Source organism: Bombina bombina, chromosome 8, assembly GCF_027579735.1.
Source record: "Bombina bombina isolate aBomBom1 chromosome 8, aBomBom1.pri, whole genome shotgun sequence".
Taxonomy (NCBI): Eukaryota; Metazoa; Chordata; class Amphibia; order Anura; family Bombinatoridae; genus Bombina; species Bombina bombina.
The window spans coordinates 236,781,231-236,802,143 of NC_069506.1; the positions used below are offsets into that span (position 1 = coordinate 236,781,231).

The 20,913-nt window shown below is 39.0% G+C and overlaps 1 protein-coding gene across 3 annotated transcripts in view; it reads right to left on the reverse strand.

The window, feature by feature from the left end:
- The window catches only part of LOC128639069 (sialic acid-binding Ig-like lectin 14), a 136,911-nt gene that overhangs the window by 10,581 nt on the left and 105,417 nt on the right, over window positions 1-20,913 (reverse strand). For 2 of the 3 annotated variants that reach the window (XM_053691218.1, XM_053691217.1), the window contains exons 7-8: window positions 11,230-11,349; window positions 8,269-8,324 (exon numbers count right to left, since the gene is read on the reverse strand). In XM_053691218.1, coding sequence (XP_053547193.1) covers window positions 8,269-8,324; window positions 11,230-11,349 — 176 coding nt within the window. The remainder of the gene's footprint in view (window positions 1-8,268; window positions 8,325-11,229; window positions 11,350-20,913) is intronic. The other variant, XM_053691219.1, reaches the window with a different exon arrangement.

Here is a 20,913-nt window from a genome sequence, read left to right on the forward strand (position 1 = left end):
CCCTAGATATCCTACAATAAGTAGCTGACCATAATCCGGACGATATTGCAGCTTAAACGTTTATGTTCCATATTATCCATAGCATGTTTAGTCTGCTTTACTGTGTTTAAATGATGTTCAGAATGATTTTTCTACCTTCACATATTTTGATTAGTCTCATTTGCATTTATATATAACCTTGGCTATATGTATGTTTGGGTTTCAGCTCATGGCTTCACTGTAGACATAGGTTAAGGATAAGCTAGGACAAGTCAGAACCCTGCATCTATAATTTAAAATATTCAACACCCGCATAGTTGGTAATCCTTGTCTATTTATAATTATTAGCATAGTTCTTTGAGATTTTATACATATACCAGCTATCTAGGCTAGGTGGTTGCGGAGATTCATAGATCTCTAAACTAGGAAGATTGTAACTTTAGGTATATTAGAGAAGGATCAAGATCCTCGTGAGTTCTACCCAGATATATGTCTATATTTAGAATGTAGCTTAAGAGAAGTAGTAACCATATACCTCCTGTTCTTTAGACAATATATTTATCCATTGTTTACTGTGACATTATATAGCAAGTAAAAGGAGTATATCCTATATAGCAGCTAGATTCAATTTAGGGTGAAGATCAAAGAGTACTCATTATGTGTTTTTATGTTATTCCAGTGGGCTGGGTTCGCATACCTCTAGGCCTGGCAGCACAGTTTGATGGTTTTATACAAAGGGCCTCTTTGCTTAGCTACATGAGAGTATATATATATACAATCCAATACGCATTTAAATTTTGTCAAGGGTATATCTGTTGGTTTATTCATTATTAAATGTCAGGTTTTTTTTGTAATACCTTAGTTAGAGCAGAAGTTTTACTTTGTATTTACTCCCTCCCCCGATAAGTCCCAGTAATTATGTCAATGTAACCCTTGTGGGGCATTTATAAATATGCATGGTGATTACTGGCTCAGTTTTCTAAGAGCAATTGCTAGTTCTTTGAATCCTTTCAGTTATGTAGGTCTATATCTCCAACCTTATTACATTTATAGTCTCTTCCATATATATATGTGTATGGTATATTATAACTGGCCCTTCCTTATAGTTGGTTTATTGTATCTTAGCCCTTTATAGATGATCATTAATATTTCTTTTATATATGCTGAATATTTAAGCTGTGTTTCAATTATGATTTGAAGGTCCAAAAGTGGCCTAAATATTTGAAGTATAAGGCATAGTATTGATTACTATGTTACAATAGTATTTAACAGATCTATAAGGGACCTGATATTAATATAACTCTCCTGTAATTTTCATTTTATATAATAGATGTACTGGAGGTCCAAAAGTGGCTTCACTGTTGTCACAGGAGGTAGAAACCTGGGGATTAGTATTGGATAGTTTTTTGTTTTATTTTATCATACTATAACTACTTAGATATATTGGCTGAGTTATTGTATTCTATTTTATTGCCCATGTATGCATTTATTCCCTTACATGCCATTTCATTGCCATGGAATATAACATCATTTTTTTTTTTGTACTATTACATGTCAGAATCTTTGTATGTTTATTTTAATCCTCAATAAAAATATTTGGAAAAAAAATAATAAAATAAAAAAATAAATAAAAAAGGCTATTTCCGCTGAAAAATATTAAATCCACACAAAAAAAATAAGTATTTTTCATAAACTTCACATAAATTACAAGAAAAAAACTTAAATCAAAAGCAGACTAATCAAACTGAGACAGCTGCCTGAAGAACTTTTCTACCAAAGACTGCTTCAGAAGAGGCAAATACATAAAAATGGTAAAATTTTGTAAATGTATGCAAAGAAGACCAAGTTGCTGCTTTGCAAATCTAATTAACCTAAAATTAATTCTTAAAAGCCCAAGAAGTGGTAGTAGAATGAGCTGTAATTCTCTAAGGCGGAGATTGCCCCACCTCCAAATAAGCCTTATGAATCAAAAGCTTTAACCAAGATGACAAAGAAATGGCAGAGGCTTTCTGACCTTTCCTAGGACCATAAAAAACAACAAATAGACTAGAAGTCTTCCTGAAATCTTTAGTAGCTTTGACATAATATTTCAAAGCTCTTACAAAATCCAAAGAATGTAGAGATCTTTCAAGAGTATTCTTAGGATTAGGACACAAGGAAGGAACAACAATTTCCCTACTAATGTTTTTAGAATTCACAACCTTAGGAAGACCTTATCCTTATGGAATAGCCTTATCCTGATGGAAAATTAGAAAAGGAGACTCACAAGAGAGAGCAGACAATTCAGAAACTCTTCTAGCTGAAGAGATAGCCAAAAGGAACAACACTTTCCAAGAAAGTAGTTTAATATACAAAGAACGCATAGGCTCAAAAGGAGGAGCCTGCAAAGCCTTCAAAACCAAATTAAGACTCCAAGGAGGAGATATTTATTTAATAACAGGCTTGAAATGAACCAAAGCCTGAACAAAACAGTGAATATCAGGAAGCTTAGCAATCTCTCTATGAAATATAACAGAAAGAGCAGAGATTTGTCCCTTCAAAGTACTTGCAGACAAACCTTTATCCAAACCATCCTAAAGAAACTGTAAAATTCTAGGAATTCTAAAATAATGCCAAGAGAATTTATGAGAACACCATGAAATATAGGTTTTACAAACCCGATAATAAATCTTCCTTGAAACAGACTTACGAGCCTGTAGCATAGTATTAATTACTTAGTCAGAGAAACCTCTATGACTAAGCACTAAGGGTTCAATTTCCATACCTTCAAATTTAGTGATTTGAGATCCTGATGGAAAAATGGTCCTTGAGACAGAAGGTCTGGTCTTACAGGAAGTGGCCAAGGTTGTCAACTTGACATCCGGACAAGATCCACAAACCAAAATCTGTGAGGCCATGCTGGTGCTATCAGAAACACATGTGATTGTTCCATTATGATCTTGGAGATCACCCTTGGAAGAAGAACTAGAGGCAGAAAGCTGTAAGCAGGTTGGTATGGCCAAGGAACTGCTAAAGCATCTACCATCTCTGCCTGAGGATCCCTGGAAAGATACCTGGGAAGTTTTTTGTTTAGATGGGACGCCATGAGATCTATTTCTGGACGACTCCACATCTGTACAATCTGACAAAATACATCTGGATGGAGAGACCACTCCCCTGGGTGTAAAGTCTGATGGCTGAGATAATCCGCTTCCCAAATGTCTACACCTGGGATATGTATTGCAGAAATTAGACAGGAGTTGAATTCTGCCCAAGAAAGTATTCAAGATACTTCTTTCACCGCTAAAGGACTGCGAGCCCCACCCTGATAATTGACATATGCGACAGTTGTGATATTGAGGGATGTTTATTAAGCCGTCAACCGCAAATATGCTGGAATTCCGCAGCGTAATTGGGGCGAGCCTGATTCAACCTATTTATCAAAGCCTACAGACCGGCAAAAGTTGAAATTTGTGACGTAAAATACACCAGTCTCAATCCGACACAGATCGATGCTTACGTCATTACAGATGTTCCGAATACAAATTTGACACCTTTTTCCATTTATCAAATTTCTAACAGGTATGCTTGCCACTATTCCGGCCCAGCGCACCTGGTTTTCAATCCGCCACCCTGGAGGCTGCGGATGCCATAGGAATCAATGGGAGACTGAAAGCAGCGAAAGCTTATGTTCGATGCTGCCAGATATCCCATTGATTTCTATGGTAGAAAACAAATTACGTTTACACCTAACACCCTAACATAAGCCCCGAGTTTAAACACCCCAAATCTGCCGCCCTGACACCGCTGCCACCTAAATAAAAATATTAACCCCCTATCCCGCTGCTCCCGGACCCCGCCGCCACAAAATAAATATTTTAACCCCTATCCCGCTGCTCTCGGACCCCACCACAACTAAATAAATATATTAACCCCTCTCCCGCAGCAGCTAAATAAATGTATTAACCCCCATCCCACAGCTCCCGTACCCCGCCACAACTGTAATAAAATTACTAACCCCTAAACCCCTGGCCTCCCACATTACTACCACTAACTAAACCTATTAACCTCTAAACCGCCAGCCCCCCATATCGCCATAAACTAAATTAAACTATTAACCCCTAAACCTAACCAGCCGCTAACTTTACATTAAATATTAACTCATCCCTATCTTATAATAAATTAAAATTTAGATAGGTTTTTTTATTTGGGGGGTTGGTTGTGTGGGTGGTGGGTTTTACTGTTGGGGGGGTTTTGTATTTTTTTTTTTACAGGTAAAAGAGCTTATTTCTTTGGGGCAATGCCCCGAAAAGGCCCTTTTAAGGGCCATTGGTAGTTTATTGTAGGCTAGGTTTTTTTTATTTTGGGGAACTTTTTATTTTGATAGGGCTCTTAGATTAGGTGTAATTCTTTTATATTTTTGATACTGTGGTTTTTTATTTTTTGTAACTTAGTGTTTTTTATTTTTTGTAGTTTAGTTGTTATTTTTTTGTAATTTAGTAATTTTTAATTGTAGATTTAAATAATTTGAGTAGGGTTAGGTTTTAAAATATGTAATATAGTTAATTTAATTGGTAGTTTAATGTAATTTTTGTATAATAGTTAGGGTAGGTTAATTAATAGTTTAATATAGTTTAATGTAATTTTAGTATAATAGTTAGGGTAGGTTAATTAATAGTTTAATATAGTTTATTTTAATTCTAAAGGTAGGTTTAAATTTATTATAAGATAGGGATGAGGTAATTATAATGTACAGTTAGCGGGTTGTTAGGTTTAGGGGTTAATAGGTTAATTTAATTTATGGCGATGTGGGGGGCTGACGGTTTAGGGGTTAATAGGTTTAGTAAGTGGTAGTGATGTGGGAGGCCAGGGGTTTAGGGATTAATACATTTATTTAGGTTGCGGCTGGGTCCAGGAGCAGCGGGATAGGGGTTAAAATATGTATTTAGTTGCAGCGGGGTCCAGGAGCGGCGGGAAAGGGGGTTAATACATTTATTTAGTTGTGGCGGGGTCCGGGAGCGGCTGGATAGGGTTAATACATTTATTTAGTTGCAGAGGGGTCTGGAAGCGGCGGGATAGGAGTTAATACATTTATTTAGTTGCGGCGGGGTCCGGGAGTGGGGTTAAACATTTTAGTATAGTGGCAGTGTTTAGTGACAGGGTATAAATAAAGTTGGGAAAAAGCCGAATAGCAGCGAGATTGATGACTGCTAGTTAACAACAGTCCGCTGCTCATCGGCCCATACTTGGTGCGTGACTTTTTGGCGGCTTTTTTTTATAAATATGGAGATCGTATTCAGGTCCGGGGCCACGATGTTAGGAGAGCGTATTGGTGCTGTCGAATGCAGCATAGTTGACGGCTTGATAGATAGGCCTCTTAGTCTGTCTGAAAACGAATGAATGATTCTCTCTTTAGTAGAGGACAAGCCTGAAGAGCCATGAAAATAGCACAGAGTTCTAAAATATTGATTGGTAACCTCGCCTCTTGAGGATTCCAACCCCGTATGCTGTCAGAGAACCCCAGACAGCTCCCCAACCTGTGAGACTTGCATCTGTTGAAATCACAGTTCAGGAAGGACGAACAAAGGAGGCCCCTTGAACAATAAGGTGATGGTTTAACCACCAAGTCAGAGAGAGTTGAGTGTTGGGATTTAAGAATATCAATTGTGACATTGAGTATAATCCCTGCACCATTGATTCAGCATGCAAAGGTGCAGAGGTCTCATATGAAAATGAGCAAAGTGGATCGCGTCCGATGCTGCAGTCATGAGACCTAAAACTTCCAATGACATAGCCACTGAAGGGAATGATCGAGACTGAATGTTTCGACAGGCAGAAACCAATTTCATTTGTCTCTTGTCTGTTAAAGACAAAGTCATGGACACTGAATCTACCTGGAAACCTAAAAAGGTGTCCCTTGTCTGAGGAATCAAGAAACTCTTTGGTAAATTGATCCTCCAACCATGTTTTTGAAGAAACAACACAAGTTGATTCATGTGAGAGTTTGCTAAATGAAAAGATTGAGCCAATACCAAGATATCGTCCAAATAAGGAAACACCGCAATAACCTGCTCTCTGATTACAGATAGAAGGGCACCTAGAACTTTGGAAAAGATTCTTGGAGCTGTCGCTAGGCCACATGGAAGAGCGACAAATTGGTAATGCTTGTCTAGAAAAGAGAATATCAGAAACCGATAGTGGTCTGGAAGAATCGGAATGTGCAGATATGCATCCTTTAAGTCTATTGTGGACATATAATGACCTTGCTGAACAAAAGGCAGAATAGTCCTTATAGTCACCATCTTGAAAGTTGGGACCCTTACAAAGCGATTCAAAAATTTCAGATCTAGAACTGGTCTGAATAAATTTTCCTTCTTCGGGACAATGAATAGATTTGAATAAAAACCCAAACCCTGTTCCAGAAGTGGAACTGGTACAATTACCCCTGAAAGCTCCAGATCTGAAACACACTTCAGAAAGGCCTGAGCTTTCACAGGATTTGTTGGAATGTGAGAGAGCAAAAACCTTCTCACAGGAGGTCTTATTCTGAAACCTATTCGATACCCTTGAGAGACAATATTCTGAATCCAATGATTCTGAATGGAATTTGCCCAAACGTCTTGAAATAATTTCAATCTGCCCCCCAGCAGTAGAACCGGATTGATGGCCGCACCTTCATGCAGTTTTGGGGGCTGGCTTTGGTTTCTTAAAAGGCTTGGATTTATTCCAACTCGAAGATGGCTTCCAATTGGAGCCAGAGTCTTTAGGGGAAGGAGTGGTTTTCTGTTCTCTATTCTGATGAAAGGAACAAAACCGATTAGAAGCTCTAGCTTTACCCTTTGATTTTTTATCCTGGGGCATAAAAAATCCCTTCTCCCCAGTAATAGTGGAAATAATAGAATTCAACTGAGAACCAAACAGATTATTACCTTGAAATGATAGAGATAGTAACCTAGATTTAGATACCATGTCAGCATTCCATGACTTAAACCATAAAGCTCAATAAACATTTTTTTGCGGCAAGTATGACGCACAACGCAAAAGGAAGTATAAACATTTTTTGGCGCCAACAAACATCCGGAAATGACACAACTCCGCATCATAACAGGCGCAACTCTACGCCAAACAACCTGGCGTTAACTAAGACGCAGGAAATGACGAACTTGCATCATCATAGACGCACATTCGCGTCAAAAATTATTGCGCCAAGAATGACGCAATAAATAACAGCATTTTGCGCCCTTGCGAGCCTAAATTTGACTGCAAATTTTAAAGAAACAAGTCAAATTGGAAAAAAGACTAAACCCCAGGTAAGAAAATATAAAAAAATAACTTCCTAAACCATGATTCCCATACTGAAACTGCTAGACTGCTAAACACATATATTTAGAACTTTATATAAATACATAAAGCGCCAACCATAGCTGAGAGTGTCTTAAATAATGATACATACTTACCGAAAGACACCCATCCACATATAGCAGATAGCCAAACCAGTACTGACTATCAGCAGAGGTAATGGTATAAGAGTATATCGTCAATCTGAAAAGGGAGGTAGGAGATTAATCCCTACGACCGATAACAGAGAACCCTTGAAAAGATTTCCTGTGAGAGAAACCATAAAAATCAATAGGCGATACTCCCTTCACATCCCTCTGACAAACGCTGTACTCTGAGAGAGGAACTGGGCTTCAGAATGCTTAGAAGTGCTTATCATAGAAGAAAAATAAAAAAATCAAGCACAAACTTACTTCACCACCTCCATAGGAGGCAAAGTTTGTAAAACTGAATTGTGGGTGTGGTGGGGGGTATATTTATAGGCATTTTGAGGTTTGGGAAAGTTTGCCTCTCCTGGTAGGATTGTATATCCCATACGTCACTAGCTCATGGACTCTTGCCAATTACATGAAAGAAAAGCAGGACTTGTTAAATATTGATTTGTGAGTTATGCACATATTTCTACTCTTAAAAAGTTAATTTATTGGGTTTGATTTATTATAGTGCGAGTGGACATGATCCGCTTTGGCGGATCATGTCCGCCACACATCGATAAAAATGCTCATGAAATGCTTGTGCAATGCCGCCCCCTACACATTCGCGGCTGATCGGGATGTTTGCTGGTTTTATGATCGCTGCTTCTTAACTTCCACTTCAGGCGGACCTGAAGCGGAGTGGGTCGGAAGCAGCATCCGCTGCTTCATAAATCGACCCCATTATATTTAGCATCATTATATTGAGATCATATAGAACCAGTCCAGCAATCTAATGTATTCGCATGCACAACAACAACAAAAAAGCAAATCTGCTTACTTGGTATGGAGATTCAACACTTGGATTCCTTAACTCATATCTTATGTTGTCATTATCTGTTGGGTAAACACAGATCCAGGTATCACACATTGAAATCAAGCATTGGAATTGCAAACTAAAAAGAATACAAAATAGCCATGCTAAACACGCAATTGAGTTGTACTGGAAAGTTACGTAAATACATCTGTTTAAAGGCACATGAAAGTCAAAATTAAACTTTTGTGATTCAGATAAAGCATGCAATTAAAAAATAAATCAAATTTACTTGCATTAGGTGCGTGCACATATGAGAAAAATGTGTCAGCAGTATAACATTGCAAGCTGTCATTAGTAGTCAAGTGCACGGTCCTGAACATATCTAGATATGCTCTTAAAAAAATAATGCCAAGAGAACTAAGTCAAATTGATAACGAAAGTAAATTGGAATTGCTGGTTTTCTATTCTATCTTAATAGACACTGTCATTTTTAAACTTAAAGGGATATGAAACACAATTTTCTTTCATGATTCAGATAAAACATTCAGTTTTAAACAACTTTCCAATTTACCTCTTTTATCTAATTTGTTTCATTTTCTTTGTAGCCTTTGTTTAAACATGTTAACATGCAGCGTGTGTACTATTTTTTTTTACAAATAGTTGTATTTACAAACACAAATAGAAAAGTGTGGCCGTTCAATTCACTGTTCTGATGGGCTTTGACGTAGTTGCATTGGAACGCTATGACGAAGAGCAGCGCATGCGTGGTGCGTATTTCTTATCAGACAGTTGATGGAACGTCACTTCCGTTCGCTAGTCTAATGAATTCGCTCTTCTGACAGAACAGAGTATTTCATTTAGTTCTGTGATATACTATTTAATGTATACCAGCTTACCTTGGAGATATTGCGGGTTTGGTTTCAGACCACCGCAATAAAGTGAATATAGCAATAAAGTGTGTCATACTAATTGTTTATTTTACCAGTGTATATAAAATTTATGTTTGCACTATACTGTAGTCTATTAAGTGTGCAATAGCAGTATGACTAAAAACAATGTACATACCTTAGTTAAAAAAATCTATTGCTAAAAAATGCTAGCTATCATCTGAGCCTTCAGTGAGTGATAATCTTTTTGCTGGTGGTGTTAATATATATAGTTGTGTATATATGTGCATTCATGTGCATTTGTGTATATATATGTATATTTGTTTGAAAAATGGCACTGATAGACTTGCTCGACACAGGGTTCCACAAACCTTCAATTTGTAAAAAGAGCATTATCTGCAAAGTGCAATAAAGTGAAGTAAGGTATGCCAATATATATATATATATATATATATATATATATATATATATATATAGTACTGAAGCAGAGCATGATCCCCTCCCTTCGGAGACTGGGCCACAGGGCAGTATTCCAAAATGATAATGACCCCACACAAACCTCCAAAATGACCCTTGCCTTGCTAATGAAGCTGAGGGTACAGGACTGGCCAAGCATGTCTCCAGACTTAAACCCTATTGAGCATCTGTGGGGAATCCTCAAACGGAAGGTGTGGGAGCGCAAGGTCTCTAACATCCACCAGCCCCTTGATGTTGTCATGGAGAAGTGGAAGAGGACTCCAGTAGCAACCTATGAAGCTCTGGTGAACTCCATGCCCAAGAGGGTTAAGGCAGTGCTGGAAAATAATGGTGGCCACACAAAATATTGACACTTTTGGCCCAATTTGGACATTTCCACTTAGGGGTGTACTCACTTTTGTTGCCAAAGGTTTAGGCATTAATGGCTGTGTGTTGAGTTATTTTGAGGGGGCAGCAAACTTACACTGTTATACAGGCTGTACACTCACTACTTTACATTGTAGCAAAGTGTAATTTCTTCAGTGTTGTCACATGAAAAGATGTAATAAAATATATACAAAAATGTGAGGGGTGTACTCACTGTTGTGAGATACTGTATATACACACCTTTGATCTATTTCCAGTCCCAACCCTTGTCACATACCATATTCCTTTAATTATGTCACTTAACCTTCTTCTCATTACTAAACCTTTTTTGTTTCCTAAGTATTAAGTCTAAATATACAGTATATTAAATCCTTTTTTTCCATAGCATTTACATATGCTTTCTTATGCAAACTAGCAGGCGATCATAGTTAACTTCTGGTCTCCAATACACTAAATTTTAAAACTTTATGTATTTTGGATTACATATGAGTTCAACACTTAACTCACCATTAATAATAGAAATGCATTAATAGTGATATCTGCGCTGTCTGTTAAAAGTATAGGGTGCTCTAATATTTTGACCATGTTAAAAAGCTTTAGTTGACATTTTTAATCTTCCACTTGTAATACTGGATTGTGCCTTATTGTTTGTGCAAGCCCGAGCACAAGATTACCCACCCTGCTTTATTGATCTCCCTCCACTTGTAATACCGGATTGTGCCTTATTGTTTGTGCAAGATCGAACACAAGATTACCCACCCTGCTTTATTGATCTCCCTCCACTTGTAATACTGGATTGTGCCTTATTGTTTGTGCAAGCCCGAACACAAGATTACCCACCCTGCTTTATTGATCTCCCTCCACTTGTAATACCGGATTGTGCCTTATTGTTTGTGCAAGCCCGAGCACAAGATTACCCACCCTGCTTTATTGATCTCCCTCCACTTGTAATCTAGGCCATAATCAGGACACATGCACGCTCCTGAGCCCACCTCTGTATGCTCGTATGAAAAGTTAAAATGTACTCTTATGGAAAAGAACTATGTGCCAACAAAAGATAGGAATACATGTGCATTGATTTCTAAAAAGCTTTTTAAACGGCAACTGAATCATGAAAGTTTAATTTTTACTTCCTTGTTTCTTTATACATTAAAGTGTTTTTAAAATCTCTTAACAAGAGCTCATTGTAAAGAGACAGATGTGATAGAATTTGTAGAAAATAAGCTCTCCATCTGGCTACCAGCAATAATCTTACCAAGATGTTTGTCCCTGGATTTCTTCAGATAGCAAATAATTCCCAGACCAATCAGTATCTGAATTAGGATATTAATAATCACAATTCCAGTGATGGCATAGTAATTGATACTGTTGCATTCTACAAAGAAACAAGAGAGATGGGTTTCTTTAAAAAGAAAGAAAGTTATTATAATTATTATTTGTGTATGTATGTTTTTCAAACTGTAGAAACATATACTAATATATTTTTTTAATTAAAAACTTAAAGGGGGGGCGGAGCCTGATCTCAATGCGGTAGGACACGTTTTAGTGAAGCTCCTAAAGTTCAGAAGACTTATTGCTAGTTATATTTCTTTAAAACCCAATATTTCACGATTCCATGCAAGATTAATTGACTAGGAATTGATAGCAGCTGAGAGCGGATGAATTGACGGAGTTCCTGCCTAAGTTCTTTGAGACAGCTATGCAATTTACTTCCCAACAGGCCTGGTAGCCATCTTGCAGCCTGCACGAGGCAACAACAAGCAGATCTCGTAAGTTGAACCCTGTGTGGAGAGTATAACATAGGTCTGGGGCTGCCGCACATTGTACCCCCCCCCCCCAAACTCTGGGGTTACGGTATCCTGTAATAGGATAAAAAATAAAAATTGTTCATTATTTTACTGGTTACAACCACAGCTTGAATAGACACTGCAACATGGGGACCGAGTCAATTCTACTGTCGGAGCTGACTTATGTATTGGAACAGCATCAAAACTCTTTAGTGCAACTGATCAGAAAAGCCTTTAGTCCTATCCGGCTGGCCGACCAGGCAGAAGATGCAGAGGGACACTCTAACTTTGATATGCGAGGGGTTGATGGAGCCTCGGGGCCCCGGCTTCTAAGACCCCAAGTATTACACAAACAGCAGCCTTGTGCGGTTACTAACGGTCCGGACACTAGTAGGGAACTGATTTGCACTTTCATCCCAGACGAGTGCGGTGAGATAAATGAAGGTAGCGGAAAACAAAGCTATTATGTACCCACATCGACAGAACCGCATATTGCTAGCCTTAATGCAACCTCTCCCCTTAGCCCTGAACAGGGATCACCCACTCCATTCTCCCGAAGGATCCCCGACCAAAGCACTGAAGTCTCGCTCAACCCATACAAAGCAGGGACCTCGGGTACAATTGAAGATGGGCTGACACCTACATGGGGAGCTTCTCTAAAAGAGCCGGTACCTCAATCCTGCCCGATATCACTTGGTCCCACAAAATTTGCCTCCGGTAAATTGGAGCCACATGCAGCAGCGAGGCTTTTGTCACATCGAAGGGACTTTAAACTCTCTACACTCTCCCTACCCGCAAAATGGCTGTCACCGAGACAGGGACCATTTATGGCTAAAAGAAGACAGCGGCGTAGAGCGGGTCTCTACAGGGCACTGCACCACTTGTATCAACAGGCAGAGCGGCGCACCTTAATCCGAGCAACCTCATCTATTATACAAAGGAAGGAGCGTTCTACATAGTCCCGACACTACTTGACGCAAGTCTGCGAGCCGGTGGTATTCTTGACAAGATATTACTTGGGGACTGGGACTAGCAACAAGAGACGATGTGCGATATGGACATTATCACAACAGCTGGGGAAAAAAAGCACAGAGCACGTCTCTATCCCTACAAGGTCTGGAATTGGCTAAAAGATGGACATCGTAGGTAAACTGTCTCATATAGATATCCTTTTTACCTAAGCTACTAGAACAGACATTGTCCTTCTAACATAAAACTTTTTGAGTACCCCTCCTATGATAGAAGATGTTCCGGAGTCTCCCTGAAGGTGCTAAATGTAATGCTTACTTGAGACTGATGGGTGTAGTATGGGGTAAAATTCAACTGTATCTGTACTTATTCACCATGTCTCAGCCTCCAACATGAGATACAAGTCACTGTGTGGGTAGTAGATAACAAAATGTTATGAGGAAAATGCAATGCGTGACCCTCTTTGATTTGTCCCTTTATATTGGTTTACCGGACCCTATCTTGCTAACAATTTCTTAATCAAGCACATACCACACGAAGACATTGCAGAGGTTTAGACATATCACCTAGTTCTGTATATAGTTTTTTACACCTGAAGATGTTATTTCTAGTCTCTCTAGTTATAGATTTATGCTCCCAAACTTAATCTAAGAGAGAGTTTAGTTTCAATCTGTTTTTTATAAACCCTGCTATATGGTCCATGTTCCTTCAATTATGATTACAGAACGTATAACAGTCTGGTATTGATCATTTTTAATTGATCCTGATGTATGTCTCTAGACAGATATGCTCTAAACTATTTTTTTTTATTTTGGGACTTAGCTAGAATATATGTTTCATCATTGTAATGCACTCTCAAAGACTGGAACCACCTGACTTTTCAATCCATGCCACGATGGACGGCTTAATACAGGTACCGCAACCAGCCTACCACATTTAAAACTCTAAGCTAGGGATGCCTCTTTAGAAGCGATATAATAGCTGATTCTATTCTCTGTCATGGTTATGCATAGTTCACTATACTCTTACATGTCAACTAATTTGTAGCTATGTGCCCCTTGACTGTAACATCCCCTTGTAGATTGCTCCCCATTATAAGGTCCCAAATTGAATCTCTCATATATACAAATACCTTCTGTATGGGTATATCATTAGGTATGTGACCCCATGATTGAGAGGTGCATATTAGTTATTAAGTCTCTATTTAGTTCCAAATCCTCTCTGCTAACAGTCCCTACATATGATGCAAGGCGCCCCCCCCCCCAGACCTCCCAGCATGGGTATACGACACATCTTCATCTTGAACACCCACCCTAGGGTTAAGCCTTCTCCATTGGTCAAAAACGGGTGTTAAAATAGGGGACTCCTACTGATCTTCTTATACCATTATGTGTCTTGTTATGTACTGTAGGCTGGCAACGACTGTGCATTTGTTTGTTCCCCTTTTACGGCCCTATGTTTCCACTTTTATTTACTAATGGTTGTAATGTTCCTCCTATATGGTGCCCAAAACTTCTCAGGGTCCATGAGTGTCCCTATGTGTTACTGGAGGAAATTATTCTTTTTGAAAAGAGGTTCTAACTATATCATGCATTATAACATTTAAGCTGTCTTTTCAGTTAAGATATCTGCATAATGTAACAATCAGCTGTATGTCATTTCTCTTATTAGATGTATATGTTTATTTTATTGTACCTGTTAATAACCTCAATAAAAATATTAAAATAAAAAAAATAAAAAATAAAAAATAAAAAAAAACTTAAAGGGCCATGATACCCAAATGTTGAAACACTTGAAAGTGCTGCAGCATAGCTGTAAAAAGCTGACTAGAAAATATCACCTGGACATCTCTATGTAAAAAAGAAAAATATTTTACCTCAAAATGTCCTAAGTATTCAAACCCCATTGCAAAGGACTTTAATCAGTAAATCAGTATGTCTGTCCCGGAACAGGCAAGGTAACGAGCTTCATGCACACTCCTGTAATTTCCCTATTCAGTTTAAGGAAGTTTACTATGAAATCTCATGAGTGTTAAGTCAAATCTCATGAGATCACAGTTAAAGAGTTCATGACATTAGCACTGTTGATGCTGATTGGCTGCAGTTCATTTCTTATTTATTTATTTTTTTACCTGCAGCTGGACAGCAGCTGAAGTATAAATTTTTACACAGGACTTACTCTGCTGAGCTGAGGAAATTGTTAGGTAAAATATCTTCCTTTTTTACATAGAGATGCTCAGGTGATATTTTCCTGTCAGATGCAATCAGCCAATAGGATTGAGCTCGCATTCTATTGGCTGATTAGAATGCGAGATCAATCCTATTGGCTGATTGGATCAGCCAATAGGATTGAAGTTCAATCCTATTGGCTGATTGCATCAGCCAATAGGATTTTATCAACCTTAATTCCGATTGTCTGATAGAATTCTATCAGCCAATCGGAATCTAAGGGACGCCATCTTGGATGACGTCATTTAAAGTAACCTTCATTCCAGAAGAAGCCGTCGATTGAAGAGGATACTACATGCCGGATGTGTTGAAGATGGAGCTGTTCCACCTCGGAAGGATGAAGATAGAAGATACCATCTGGGTGAAGACTTCTGCCCGTCTGGAGGACAACTTCTGCCGGCTTCGTTAATGCCATCTTGCCATTTGGATGAAGACTTCTCTCGGCTTTGTTGAGGGTTGATGTCGGCTCTTCAAAACTGTAAGTGGATCTTCGGGGGTTAGTGTTAGAATTTTTTAAGGGTGTATTGGGTGGGTTTTATTTTTAGATTAGGGGTTTGGGCTGCAATGGAGCTAAATGCCCTTTTAAGGGCAATGCCCATCCAAATGCCCTTTTCAGAGCAATGGGGAGCTTAGGTTTTTTTAGTTAGGGTTTTATTTGGGGGGTTGGTTGTGTGGGTAGTGGGTTTTACTGTTGGGGGGTGTTTGTATTTTTTTTTAACAGGTAAAAGAGCTGATTTCTTTGGGGAATGCCCTGCAAAAGGCCCTTTTAAGGGCTATTGGTAGTTTAGTTTAGGCTAGGGTTTTTTGTTTTATTTTGGGTGGGCTTTTTTATTTTGATAGGGCTATTAGATTAGGTGTAATTAGTTTAAAGATCTTGCAATTTGTTTTTTATTTTCTGTAATTTAGTGGGGTTTTTTGTTGTAATTTAGCTAATTGTATTGAATTTAGTTAATTGTATTTAATTTAGGGAATTAATTTAATTGTAGGGTGAGGTTAGGTGTTAGTGTAAGACAGGTTAGGTTTTATTTTACAGGTCAATTTGTATTTATTTTAGCTAGGTAGTTATTAAAAATTTAATAACTATTTAATAACTATTCTACCTAGTTAAAATAAATACAAACTTGCCTGTAAAATAAAAATAAACCCTAAGATAGATACAATGCAACTATTAGTTATATTGTAGCTAGCTTAGGGTTTATTTTATAGGTAAGTATTTAGTTTAAAAAAGGAATTATTAAGTTATTAATAGTAGGTTTTATTTAGATTTATTTTAATTATATTTAAGTTAGGGGGTGTTAGGATCAGACAGAGCAGGAGCGAGCTGCACTTAGTGTTATGGCGCGGTCGGGCCGGGCTGTGACTATACAGCTGGCCCGATGCTCTATGGAATAAAAACAGACCCGCTCAGCAGAGCACAAACTGCCATATTTTAAAAAAATTCAAAGGTTATATTAAGTTTTATAACGATAGCACTAATATAATGTTATATAATTCTGCACTATGTGCAGAATTATATACCATTATATTTTAGGTTTACTGTCCCTTTAAGGGAAATAAGAGACATAAATAGAAGCAGTTGTACATTAAACAATACCAATGGCACTCCTTTAATTAAATGGACCCTTTATCCTCGGTATGGCCATTAAATCGAACAGGGAATGGGTACTGTGTATTTAATCAAATGAGCACAGTAGAAAAGAAAGAATACACTAATAGCACTCCAGGGTCACAAAAACTCATAATAAATAAGTGTAGGGAGTATTTTTTCACTAACTTAACATTAGAGAGTGAAAAATGGCAAATAGCAAAAATACTGTTTAAAACATAACTTTCTCTTGTAAGGTGTATCCAGTCCATGGATCATCCATAACTTGTGGGATATTCTCATTCCCAACAGGAAGTTGCAAGAGGACACCCACAGCAGAGCTGTAATATAGCTCCTCCCCTAACTGTCATAGCCAGTCATTCTCTTGCAACTCTCAACAAGCAAGGACGTTGTAGGAGAGAGTGGTTAAATATAGCTAGTTTATTTTCTTCAATCAAAAGTTTGTTATTTTTAAATAGTACCGGAGTTGTGCTATTTTATCTCAGGCAGTAAATAGAAGAAGAATCTGCCTGAGGTTTCTATGATCTTAGCAGGTTGTAACTAAGATCCATTGCTGTTCTCACATATGTCTGAGGGGATTACACAGATGAGGTAACTTCAGCGAGAGAATGGCGTGCAGTTTATTCTGCTATCAGGTATGTGCAGTTATAATTTTTTCTAGAGATGGAAAACACTAGAAAATGCTGCTGATACCGGATTAATGTAAGTTAAGCCTGAATACAGTGATTTAATAACGACTGGTATCATGCTTACTCCCAGGGGTAATACCCTTATGATATTGCAATATAAAACGTTTGCTGGCATGTTTAATCGTTTTTATATATGCTTTGGTGATAAAACTTTATTGGGGCCTAGTTTTTTCCACATGGCTGGCTTATATTTTGACTAGAAACAGTTTTCCTTAGGCTGTCCACTGTTGTAGTATAAAAGTTACAGTTGGTGCAGTTAAAATTACAAACTGTGACATCCAGCTTCCCTCAAAGGCCCTCTGAATGCTATAGGACATCTCTAAAGGGCCCAAAGGCTTTCCAAAGTCGTTTATTGGGGAAGGTAGGGCCACAGCTTGCTGTGGCAGTTGGTTGTGACTGTTAAAAAACGTCTATTTCGTTTTTTTGATCCGTTTTTTGAACTAAGTGGTTAATCATCCATTTGCAAGTGGGTGCAATGCTCTGTTAGCCTATTATACACACTGTAAAAATTTTGTTTGATTTACTGCATTTTTTCACTGTTTTTCAAATTCTGACAAAATTTGTTTCTCTTAAAGGCACAGTACCGTTTTTTATATTTGCTTGTTAACTTGATTTAAAGTGTTTTCCAAGCTTGCTAGTCTCATTGCTAGTCTGTATAAACATGTCTGACATAGAAGAAACTCCTTGTTTATTATGTTTAAAAGCCATGGTGGAACCCCCTCTTAGAATGTGTACCAAATGTACTGATTTCATTTTATGCAATAAAGATCATTTTCTGTCTTTAAAAAATTTATCACCAGAGGAATCTGATGAGGGGGAAGTTATGCCGACTAACTTTCCCCACGTGTCAGACCCTTTGACTCCCGCTTAAGGGACTCACACTCAAATGGCGCCAAGTACATCTAGGGCGCCCATAGCGTTTACTTTACAAGACATGGTGGCAGTCATGGATAATACACTGTCAGCGGTATTAGCCAGACTACCTGAACTTAGAGGTAAGCAAGATAGCTCTGGGGTGAGACAAAATGCAGAGCATACTGACACTTTAAGAACCATGTCTGATACTGCCTCACAATATGCAGAAGCTGAGGAAAGAGAGCTTCAGTCAGTGGGTGATGTTAATGACTCAGGAAAGATACCTGATTCTAATATTTCTACATTTAAATTTAAGCTTGAACACCTCCGCGTGTTGCTTAGGGAGGTTTTAGCTGCTCTGAATGACTGTGATACCATTGCAGTGCCAGAGAAATTGTGTAGACTGGATAAATACTTTGCAGTGCCGGTGTGTACTGATGTTTTTCCAAATACATAAAAGGTTTACATAAATTATTAATAAGGAATGGGATAGACCAGGTGTGCCATTCTCTTCCCCTCCTATTTTTAGAAAAATGTTTCCAATAGACGCCACTTATGGCAGACAGTCACTAAGGTGGAGGGAGCAGTTTCTACTCTAGTAAAGCGTACTACTATCCCTGTCGAGGACAGTTGTGCTTTTTTTAGATCCAATGGATAAAAAATTAGAGGTTACCTTAAGAAAATATTTATTCAACAAGGTTTTATTCTACAGCCCCTTGCATGCATTGCCCCTGTCACTGCTGCTGCGGCGTACTGGTTTGAGTCTCTGGAAGAGGCTTTACAGGTAGCGACTCCATTGGATGACATACTTGGCAAACTTAGAGCACTTAAGCTAGCCAATTCTTTTATTCTGATGCCATTGTTCATTTGACTAAACTAACGGATAAGAATTCTGGTTTTGCTATACAGGTGCGCAGAGCGCTATGGCTTAGATCATGGTCAGCTGACGTGACTTCAAAATCTAAGCTACTTAACATTCCCTTCAAGGGGCAGACCCTATTCGGGCCTGGTTGAAGGAGATTATTGCTGATATCACTGGAGGAAAAGGTCATGCCCTTCCTCAGGACAGGTCCAAATCTAGGGCCAAACAGTCTAATTTTCGTGCCTTTCAAAACTTCAAGGCAGGTGCGGCATCAACTTCCTCTAATAATAAACAAGAGGGAAATTTGCTCAATCCAAGACGGTCTGGAGACCAAACCTGACCTGGAAAAAAGGTAAGCAGGTAAAAAAGCATGCTGCTGCCTCTAAGACAGCATGAAGGAACGGCCCCCTATCCGGGAACGGATCTAGTAGGGGGCAGACTTTCAGTCTTCGCCCAGGCGTGGGCAAGAGATGTTCAGGATCCCTGGGCGTTGGAAATTATATCCCAGGGATATCTTCTGGACTTCAAAGCTTCCCCCCCAAAAGGGAGATTTCACCTTTCACAATTATCTGCACACCAGATAAAGAGAGAGGCATTCTTACACTGTGTACGAGACCTCCTAGTTATGGGAGTGATCCATCCAGTTCCAAAGGAGGAACAGGGACAGGGTTTTTACTCAAATCTGTTTATGGTTCCCAAAAAAGAGGGAACCTTCAGACCAATTTTGGATCTAAAGATCTTAAACAAATTCCTCAAAGTTCAGTCGTTCAAGATGGAAACTATTCGTACCATCCTACCACTGATCCAGGAGGGTCAATATATGACTACAGTGGATCTAAAGGATGCTTATCTTCACATTCCGATACACAAAGATCATCATCGGTTTCTCAGGTTTGCCTTTCAAGACAGGTATTACCAGTTGTAGCTCTTCCCTTGGGATTAGCTACAGACCCAAGAATCTTTACAAAGGTTCTAGGGTCGCTTATGGCGGTCCTAAGGCCGCGGGGCATAGCAGTAGCCCCTTATTTACACGACATCCTGATACAGGCGTCAAACTTCCAAATTGCCAAGTCTCATACGGACGTAGTACTGGCATTTCTGAGGTCGCATGGGTGGAAAGTGAACGAGGAAAAGAGTTCTCTATCCCCACTCACAAGAGTTTCCTTTCTAGGGACTCTGATAGATTCTGTAGAAATGAAAATTCACCTGACGGAGTCCAGGTTATCAAAGCTTCTAAATTCCTGCCGGATTCTTCATTCCATTCCGCGCCCTTTGGTGGTTCAGTGTATTGAAGTAATCGGCTTAATGGTAGCGGCAATGGACATAGTGCCGTTTGCACGCTTACATCTCAGACCGCTGCAACTATGAATGCTCAGTCAGTGGAACGGGATTACACAGATTTGTCCCCTCAACTGAATCTGGACCAAGAGACCTGGGATTCTCTTCTCTGGTGGCTATCTCGGGTCCATGTGTCCAAAGGTATGACTTTTCGCAGGCCAGATTGGACAATTGTTACGACAGATGCCAGCCTTCTAGGTTGGGGTGCAGTCTGGAACTCCCTGAAGGCTCAGGGATCGTGGACTCAGGAGGAGTCTCTCTTTCTTGGCCTCAGTTAGCAACTCTGAGGTACATCAGATTTCAGTCGGACAACATCATGACTGTAGCTTACATCAACCATCAAGGGGGAACGAGAAGTTCCCTAGAGATGTTAGAAGTTTCAAAAATAATTCGCTGGGCAGAGATTCACTCTTGACACCTATCAGCTATCCATATCCCAGGTGTAGAGCACTGGGAGGCGGATTTTCTAAGTCATCAGACTTTTTATGCGGGAGGGTGGGAACTCCATCTGGAGGTATTTGCACAACTGATTCATCGTTGGGGCAAACCAGAACTGGATCTCATGGCGTCTCGCCAGAACGCCAAGCTTCTGTGTTACGGATCCA